The 9813-nt window shown below is 33.7% G+C and overlaps 1 protein-coding gene across 1 annotated transcript; it reads right to left on the bottom strand.

The window, feature by feature from the left end:
* Positions 1–301: 301 nt before the first annotated feature.
* prrg4 (proline rich Gla (G-carboxyglutamic acid) 4 (transmembrane)) lies at positions 302–7676 on the bottom strand. Its single transcript, XM_073850876.1, has 7 exons — positions 7476–7676; positions 7100–7209; positions 6070–6233; positions 5740–5767; positions 4057–4195; positions 3785–3970; positions 302–1149 (listed from the first exon to the last, which is right to left on the bottom strand). The coding sequence occupies exons 2-7, from the start codon at positions 7197–7199 to the stop codon at positions 1122–1124; spliced, it is 645 nt and encodes a 214-aa protein (XP_073706977.1). The 5' UTR covers positions 7200–7209; positions 7476–7676; the 3' UTR covers positions 302–1121.
* Positions 7677–9813: the final 2137 nt, after the last annotated feature.

Below are 9813 nucleotides of genomic sequence, written 5' to 3'. Positions count from 1 at the left end.
ACCTGAAAAAACAGATCGCACAAAAATGTTATGCAGTAGCTTCTTTCAAAAACATAAAAGAAATCCTAATTATTCCAAACCTTTGACCAGTAGTGTACATAAAACTAAAATAGGCCTTCTGTAAATGTAAGTTACCCAACACTTTCACTTTTAACTCCCACTAACCTGTTTAACATTTGAATACAATATTAAACTATCCATAAAGGGTTACTTTGGTGTATAAACCAATCTAATTATTATTATGGCAAGTATTTTATCATGCACCAAAACGTAACAAGACAACACCAATATACAAAAGTAGTCAACAAAGAAGGAAGTTTATTACAAAGTCTATTACCATCTCTATGATGATAACACTAGACCCCAGTCACTATCATTTAAAAAGCATCAAAGAGATGCCTAAACCTCCAGAAACCTCTAGTAGGCCCTATAACTGTACAGTATCATCTGCTTGGCAAAATGCCCTTTAAAGCTGGGTGTTAATGCACAACACATGCCAGTAGAATTAAATGATATTACTTAATTAAAAATTAGTTTATCTATATGCACAACGTTTAGTGCACAAAACACAGCCTGACATACGTGCCATGACGTTAGAGGAGGTAATCTTGTTTTTGGTGTGCTGATCACAGAATTAGTTCTCACAAATGTACACCAAATACTGATCCAGTAAATACACGAATTCCAAGTTAAACTCTACTAGATCGCTATAATGGACTATAGCATACTAAAAATGGATAACATGATTTGTCCTTCATAAAAACCCACACTATCAAATAAAACATTATGATCTGTCTTTATTGTAACAATTATTAATATAAAACTGGGTTTCAATGGTTATAGTTTTAAATAAACACCATTAAAATCATTCGTAAAAAATAAAACTGTTGATTAGGTTTTTAGCTTTAACTATATACACTATCCAGAAATGTCCAGTGATTTTAATTCATTGCTTAATAAGACTAAAAGCTACAATGCAGTACTGAATGGTACCAATATGATATTAGTGGTTTATTCCAAGAGGTTAAATCCAAATGTCTTTGGTTTAACAGCTTTTTAAGTTCATAGTCAAGAAAAGTGGTTTAGTCCATCCTGATTCGGTTTGGCAAATGATGATATGGTTATCGCCGGGTGCTGCCTGGCCTGGAACTGCGGACAGATATTAGAGGTGTGGAATTAGATATGTGAACATTTTAATGGGAATTACACTATAATAGACTGATGCTTGTGTAGAAGATATTTCAGAACAGACAGTTTCAGCCAAAAATGAAATTTGCTCAAATTTGACTCTCAGGCCATTCAAGATACAGATGAGTTTGTTTCTTCATCAGATTGAGAGAAATGCAGCATGACTGTAGTTGTTCACCAATAGATCCTTTGCAGTGAATGGATGCCATCAGAATGAAAGCCCAAACAGCTGATAAAAACATTAAAACAATCCACAAGTAATCCACACCACTCCAGTCAATCAATTAACATTTTGGGAAAAGCTACGTGTTTGTAGGAAACAAATCCATCATGAAGTTTTAACTTCAAACCAGTGCTTCTGACTTAAATACAAGTCCTCTATATCTAATATTGCTTTCTACAGTGATCTCAGTCTCAGATCAAGCACCATGTACAGGTGAAAACAGTCTTAAAATAGTATTTAGATGTGAGAGAAAAACAGTGGATGAACTTTTTATCACTGGAGGAATCATTATTATGGATTACAGACTTACACTTTGGCCTGATTGACAGTTTGATGGTAAAATGCTTTAACGACGGATTTGTTTCTTACAAATACGCAACATTTCACTTCACAAGATGGTAACTGGTGGACTGGCATGGTGTGAATTACTTGTGGATTATTGTGATGTTTGGACTCTCATTCTGATGGCACCCATTATACAGTGATCTCCACTAATATTGGCACCCTTGGTAAATATGAGCAAAGTTGGCTGGGAAAATAAATCTGCATCGTTTATCCTTCAGATCTTTCATTCAAAAAAATTCACAAAATTCTAACCTTCCATTGAAGTAAAACAATGGAAACTGGGGGGGGAAATCTCATTATGATTTCTGTAGTTCATGTTGGCCACAATTATTGGCACCCCTAGAAATTTGTCTAAGTAAAATATCTCTGAAGTATATTCCCATTAATATTAAAACTTTTTTAGCACACCAGGGTGGCTAGGAGTATAAAATTGTCCAGCCATGACTTTCTATTCCATAGGATTAAGCATATGAGGAACACAAAAGCCAAATTCCCTAAATCATCCATCACAAGGAATAAAACCAAAGAATGTAGTTCTGATGTGCAGAACAAGTTTGTTGAGCTTTAACAAGGCTGTAAGAAAAGAGCTAACACATTAAAAAACACAATTTCCACCATTAGGGCAATAATTAAGAAGTTCCAATTAACTAAAGGTGTTACAAATCTGCCTGGAAGAGGACATGTGTCTATATCATTATAACACACAGTGAGGAGTAGACTTTGAGGGGCCAAAGACTCTCCAAGGCTCACAGCTGGAGAATTACAGAGATTAGTTGAGTCTTGGGGTCAGAAAGCCTAAAATAAATATATAAAACAGCCCCTACGTCGCCACATGTTGTTCCAGAGGGTTTCAAGAAAAATCTTCCTCACTCACCTAAAAACAAACTACAGCATATTCAGTTGTCAGACACGACTGGAACTTCAAACAGGACTGGCTTCTATGATCAGATAAAACTAAAAAATTAGCTTTTTGGCAACAAACCCACCAGATGGGTTTGGTGCAAACAGGGATAAAAAGTACCCCATGCCCATGGTTAAAAATACTGCTTGGTCTTTAATGTCATGGGCCTATTTTCTGTCGGAGGTCCTGGACATCTTGTTCAGATACATGGCATCATGGATTCTGTCAAATACCAGCGGATAAAAAATCTAAACCTCAGTGCCTCTGTTAGAATCTTATATAGGCTGTGGTTGGATCTTCCATCAGGACAATGATCCAAAACCAATCAATCAACCAATCAAAATCAACACAAAAATGTGTCACTGAGCACAGAATGAAGCTCGTGCCATGGCCATCCCAGTTCCCTGACCTGAACCCTGTAGAAACTTAAGAGAAGAAGCACCAACATGAAGCTGGGAATCTAAAGGATCTGGAGAGATTCTGTATGAAGGAATGGTCAGGTGTTCTCCAAACTCATTAGACATTGTTAGAGAAAACTCAGAGCTGCTATTTTGGGAAAAGGACATTGAAATAATTGGGTGCCAATAATTGTGGCCAACCTGAACTAGAGAAAAACATTTATTTCATAATGACATTTCCCCCCCAGTTTCCATTGTTTTACTTCACTGAAATGTTAGAATTTAGTCAATTTTTTGAATGAAAGATCTAAAGGATAAATGAAGCAGATTTATTTTTTTTTACACTCACTTTTGCTCATATTTACCAAGGGTGCCAATATTAGTGGAGGGCACTGTATATGCAATGCTATATTTCTCCAAATCTGTTTCCATTAAGAAACAAACTCATTTACATTTTAGATAGCCTGAGAGTAAAGACAGAGTGAGTATTTTTTTTAGTGAACTATGCCTTTCATTTAGCATTTACAAACAGACAGTGGTTACATCTTGAGCGAGACAGTTAACTATAAATTGCTGCCTGTTCTTGCAATTAACATACTTTAAATAGTTTTATTTTTATTTTGAAGAAACATTAAATGTGCGGTAATAAGCAACTAAGTGCCATATTAAAGGTGTTATAAAAAGAAACCAAGATTACATATTAGATCAAATGAAAATGTGTGTTGGTACCCAGGATATGGAGGAGGTGGGACATCATGTGGTCCATTGATGGCGATGGCCTGTTCATAAGAAGGTAAACCATGAGCATCTGTGCTGCCATCTGAGCCTGTGTGAGGAATAGGATGCAGAGAGACCTCCTCCAGCCTCCGGATTATCACAGAGGCATTGCTTCGGGTGGATCTGCGTCTGAAAGAGCTAAAAAGGCAAAACATGACAATTACAATCGATGATTTTGGCTTGCAAACAGAAAGTGCTTCACACTTGTTGCTGTAAAGCCTTACCTTCGGAAGCCATGGTCTTTATTCCTTCCCTGGCAGCAGTACCAGATAACAAGGCCAACTATAACAATAAAGACTCCAGCGGAGATAATGCCCACCAGCAAAGCTGTTACATCAACTTTTGATTGGGATTCACCCTTATCTACGAAGACAGGTGGACATAAGCCCAAAGTTAGCAGAAATCTATTAATAAAATGCATTTAAAACACAATTTTAATTTGATGAGTATTATTATTTTTATATAATATGACATGACTTCTTTTAAATAACAGAAGTTTGTACATGGGTCAAAGACATAAAGGGTTTAGGCATAAAAACAAGTGTATTACTAGTTTAAATAGTTTAAACTGTAAAGTATTTAAAGGTTTTCTGTTTAATGTCATTGCATTTTTGTTTTGTTTTTCTGAGCAAAAAATAAATATCACACATTTTTCCCTAATGTACAGAAGTAAAAATGTAATTCATATATACAACAAAAATCAATTCATGACACATTAAAAGACAAATTACTTTTACCCCAAATACTAATTAGCTGTAATTCTACAATTTTAATATTTGCCACTATCATAGGTTTTGCCCATTTGTCAGTAAAAATTGTTTTACTCATTTAAAACACAATACAATTTAATATGCTCCCTTATTCATTTATGTATTTTAATATGCACAAGTCAGAATAAGCATGTTGTTTGAATTTTTACGACAACGTAACATTAATTTAACCAAATTTTGACATTTTATTCTCCAGAAAAATATTTGAAACCTTAAAAGTAGACACTTTACTTACATTTAATGTGCTTTCTACAGACATAAAATCACTTTTGTAAATTTTGTAAAACGTGGACAACTTAACGTCTTTGACCCACATACACTGTCAGTCAAAAGTTTGGAATATTTGGAATTTTTTCATGTTTTTTTTATTCTATTTTTTTAAGACGCCTCTTATGCATTTACTTAATCAAAAATACAATAAAAACAGTAATATTTTGAAATATTATTACCATTTTCTATTTGAATATACTATATCTTTGAAAGTTATTTATTCCTGTGATGTCAAAACTGAATTTTCAATATGCTGATTTAGTGCAATTGTTATCAATATTGTATTTTAAATACAGTTTTCCTACTTTAATATCTACCCTGCTAGGCTGGTTGGCTGGTTTTAGAGGGGTTTTGACCAATTTCCCAAGCTGGTCAGGCTGAGAGACAGCTAAAACCAGTTCCTTCCAGCTTAAACCAGCTAAGACTAGCCAACCAGCCTAGGCTTTTTTTCAGCAGGGTATGGCAACGGTGATACATTTTTTTTTCAGGATTCTTTGATAAATTAAAAATTCGAAAGAACAGCGCTTACTTGAAATATAAATCTTTTGTAACATTAAAAATGTTTATGAATTATAATCAATGAATGCATATTTGCTGAATAAAAGTATACTTTTCTTGTCTGTTTTAATTATTTCTCACCCCAAACTTTGAAATGGCGGTGACGGTTTCTACAAAAGATTAAACATCAAAGGCTGTTTTCAATGACACAGTGAAAAAGTGTTTCAAAAAGTTGTGGAACATTACAATAGCAAGAACTCTGGATAAACAGGTTTCTTTTAGTAGATAAACGTTTGACTGAGAAGATGAAAAGGTTTCAGTGTTTTTTAGTCTTGCGATCACTGAGCTGTACGTGTGACAAAAACTCACCCTCTGTATATGTCTTCCAAAAGGCATTCTGTCAAAAATGAAAAGGCGAATTAAAATGAATGTCCACTGTGATATTAACAAATGTGTGTTTGTTAATGCTGGTGTATTAAGAACTGATAATCAGATGCTGGGAGTGCAGGGAGTGTGTTGCTCCGAACACACTTTGGTATCACTCTTAAGTAATCACACACTAAAAATGAGAGTCCTCTGCCCAAATCCAACCCATGGGCAAGTACACATGACAATGCTTTTTTTTAACTGGGAGTGGTTGTTACAGCCTGGCTAATGAATAAAATTCATTACTCAAGAATAATAATAGGATTACTCAACTGTTTTAGGGATACTCTCGAAGACTTCCCGAGCCTCCTCGTAATTGCATATCTCCTCGTAACACTCTCTTTCTAGATCTCCAGGGGTGAAGATCTCAAAGTCGAAGCGGTTGAACAACAGGTGGCGTCCTAAAAATGTGTTGGCCTCCTGGTCCACAACAAACACTACACCGCACCAATAAATATGTCAAATGTCTGACTGAAAATATATAGTCCCACAATATTTAAAGTATTGCTATATGTACACTACCGTTCAAAAGTTTGGGGTCAGTAAGACTTGTAATAGTCTTTAAAGAAGTCTCTTATGCTCATCAAGGCTGCATTTATTTGATTAAAAATACAGAAAAAAAACAGTAATATTGCAAAATGTTTTTACAATATAAAATTTTTTTTTTTTGTTTTAACATACTTTAAAATAGAATGCTGAATTTTTATCAGCTGTTACTCCAGTCTTAAGTGTCACATGATCCTTCAGAAATCATTCTAATATGCTGATTTATTATTAGAATGATCAATGGTGGATAATATCAGCAGTTGTGCTGCCAAATATTTTTTGGAACTTGTGATTTTTTTTTTTTTTTCCCAAGATTCTTTCATTCACAAGTTTAAAAAGTACAGTGTTTATTCAAAATATAAATATTTTATTACAATGTTAATTATTTATTATTAACTTTTAATAAACTTTTAATTATTAACTTAATACATCCTTGGTGAATAAAAGTATTGATTTCTTAAAAAGTAAAAAAATTAAAATGTACTGACCCCCAAACGTTTGAACAGTAGTGTATATTAAAACATGGATCAAGACAACTTAGACAAAACATAAATTGACAGAAATATAAAACACCCCTGAACATAACCATAACCATAAAAATACAACGAACTCAAGTAATGATACCATTGCACTATCACAAATCTCATAAACCTAACATACACTCATCAGATCTTAGATCGTGATAGGATAATAATGAGTATGTGCTTTCATTTTGGCATTTAAAAACAAAATGTAAGTGTTTAAAAACATTGCCCACCTTTACTGTCTTGATCAGCGGGTGTCTGAAGGGTTTTTCTCATACACGCACAGTGTCCACATAAAGTGAAATGACACAGCAGGAGGACAAATATGAGCATTTCTAGACAACTGCGGGAGAAACAGACACAAATAGGGCTTTCTCAATGACAACGACAGACCGAATTCCACAAACACCTAGATTAGGTATTTCAAAAGTTGAAATTCCAGTAATAAACCCATCCAGTAGGCTAATAACAATCACAGTTGTTTCAATAGTTGACGTTGTTCTTTATTTTGAACAAAGCAAATGCGGTTTTAATAGAAAAAAGGCCTCACTCACCTTTCATGGCCGAAATCGAAACAGTGTGAAGGTAGAAAGATATCATATTACTTACCTTTCAATATTAGTTTATATTTCCGGAGTATAGCCTTCAACCTTATTTAATTTCCAAAGAGCACCTGAAGACTTTCATGGTCAGGACGAAATGCCATTTATTGTGTTCCAGGAAATGAGTTTCTGTTTACAACACAAAAACTGTTGAGTCGGAAAACACCTGCTCAGACCTGACTAATCGATCGTTTTACCTAGAGAGAGAGAGAGAGAGAGAGAGAGAGAGAGAGAGAGGACAACGTCAACAAATACCGATTTCACGAAACTTACTATGGCGAAGGATTAGCTTGCGTTTCATGACGCTTGTCTAGTACGCCTACCTGCTTTGCCGAAGGGCTGACTTTGTGAACGTATTAGGCTATAAAGCTTTCAAAATTATGTAACTGCCATAATATGGTATAGTAGCCTACTATTTATCTTTCTTTTTACATTTATGTTCAGTTTATTTTTTGCAGTTGGTATTCTCTGTTTCACACTCTCTGAACGGTATGTTTGCCTTTTTTGTTCTCACTGTATTTGTCTGCGATTGGACTTAAAGGAGTTCACTTTCAGAGCTAAAATTTACAGATAATGTACTCACCCCCTTGTCATCCAAGATGTTCATGTCTTTCTTTCTTCAGTCGTAAAAAAATGTTTCTTGAGGAAAACATTTCAGGATTTCACTCCATATAATGGAAATCTATGGTGTCCCTGAGTATGAACTTCCAAAATGCAGTTTAAATGCTGCTTCAAAGAGCTCTAAATGATCCCAGCCGAGGAAGAAGGGTCTTATCTAGTGAAATGATTGGTTATTTTCTAAAAACATTTACTATTTATATACTTTTTAATTTCTAGTACACACAGAGCTAGACAAGACCAGCATTTGAGGTTAAAAAGTACACTACCGTTCAAAAGTTCGTTTCTTTTCTTTTTTCTTTTTAAAGAAATTAATACTTTTATTCACCAAGGATGTATTAAGTTAATAATTAAAAGTTTATTAAAAGTTAATAATAAATAATTTACATTGTTATAAAAAAAATTATATTTTGAATAAACACTGTACTTTTTAAACTTGTTATTCATGAAAGAATCCTGGAAAAAAAAACACAAGTTCCAAAAAATATTTGGCAGCACAACTGTTGATATTATCCACCATTGATCATTCTAATAATAAATCAGCATATTAGAATGATTTCTGAAGAATCATGTGACACTTAAGACTGGAGTAACAGCTGATAAAAAAATCAGCTTTTCATCACAGGAATAAATTCTATTTTAATGTATGTTAAAATAATAAAAAAAAAACCATTATTTTATATTGTAAAAACATTTTGCAATATTACTGTTTTTTCTGTATTTTTAATCAAATAAATGCAGCCTTGATGAGCATAAGAGACTTCTTTTTAAGACTACTACAAGTCTTACTGACCCCAAACTTTTGAATGGTATAGTATATATAAATAATTAATTAATTCAAACTCGGGGGCACCATAGAAGTCCATTATTTGGAGAGAAATCCTGAAATGTTTTCCTCAAAAAACATAATTTCTTTACGACTGAAGAAAGAAAGACATGAACATCTTGGGTGACAAGGGGGTGAGTACATTATCTGGAAATTGTTCTGAAAGTGAACTACTCCTTTAACAAAAAAAGACGTTAAGGGATAGTCAGACTAATGGTAATTAGTTGTTACATAACTGTATGGTTACATCACATGTCAATTAATGTTGAGTAGGCTAATTTTGGCTTCGCCATTTTTCTTCATTTATTCCCACGCAGATTTATTCCTGCATCGTTGCTTTCAGATACTCTATTAAAAAAGTGGTAAATGAGGTTCACTCAGTGCCATGGGTGCTAAAGATGCTCACAAGCATGAAGTTTGTCAGCGAACTTTTTTTAATAGTAATTTTGATATTTTGTATTTAACAACCCCTTTTGTAAATACAACCCCTGGCAAAAATTATGGAATCATAATTTTTTACTTCATAGCAAAAATTTTTTGTTTAATAATTTAACATTCTGCTTATGTGAAAAATACCCCAAACAAATGAAATTAAACTCTTTTAATTAATGAAAAATTATTTTCCATATCAAGTACAGAAAAAAAATGTATGGAATCATTCAATTTTAAGGAAAAATTTATGGAATCATCAACCAAAAAACACAATTATTACTTTGTTGCTCCTCTTCTGGCATTTATGACAGCCTGAAACTAATGGACCTTTACTAATGAAAAACAATATTCATCATCAAGCTGGTTCCAACTTTGTTGAAAAGCGGTTGATGGAACAGCTTTGCAAGATGGAGCCCAGTTTTTCCATTTCCACCATACATTTTCAATCGGATTGAGATCTGGACTGTTT

Source organism: Garra rufa, chromosome 11 (genome assembly GCF_049309525.1).
Source record: "Garra rufa chromosome 11, GarRuf1.0, whole genome shotgun sequence".
NCBI classification, from domain to species: domain Eukaryota; kingdom Metazoa; phylum Chordata; class Actinopteri; order Cypriniformes; family Cyprinidae; genus Garra; species Garra rufa.
The sequence above is the reverse complement of the archived record's forward strand: the minus strand, read 5'-3'. Positions and strand labels throughout refer to the sequence as shown.

What these genes read in the sequence shown, in the direction of transcription:
- prrg4 (XM_073850876.1), bottom strand. Translation starts at nt 7,199, where the DNA reads ATGCTCATATTTGTCCTCCTGCTGTGTCATTTCACTTTATGTGGACAC. An exon ending in CGCTGATCAAGACAGTAAAG is followed by an intron (nt 6,234 to 7,099) that starts GTGGGCAATGTT and finishes GGTGCGGTGTAG; the next exon opens with TGTTTGTTGTGGACCAGGAG. An exon ending in CCACCTCCTCCATATCCTGG is followed by an intron (nt 1,150 to 3,784) that starts GTACCAACACAC and finishes ATCTGTCCGCAG; the next exon opens with TTCCAGGCCAGGCAGCACCC.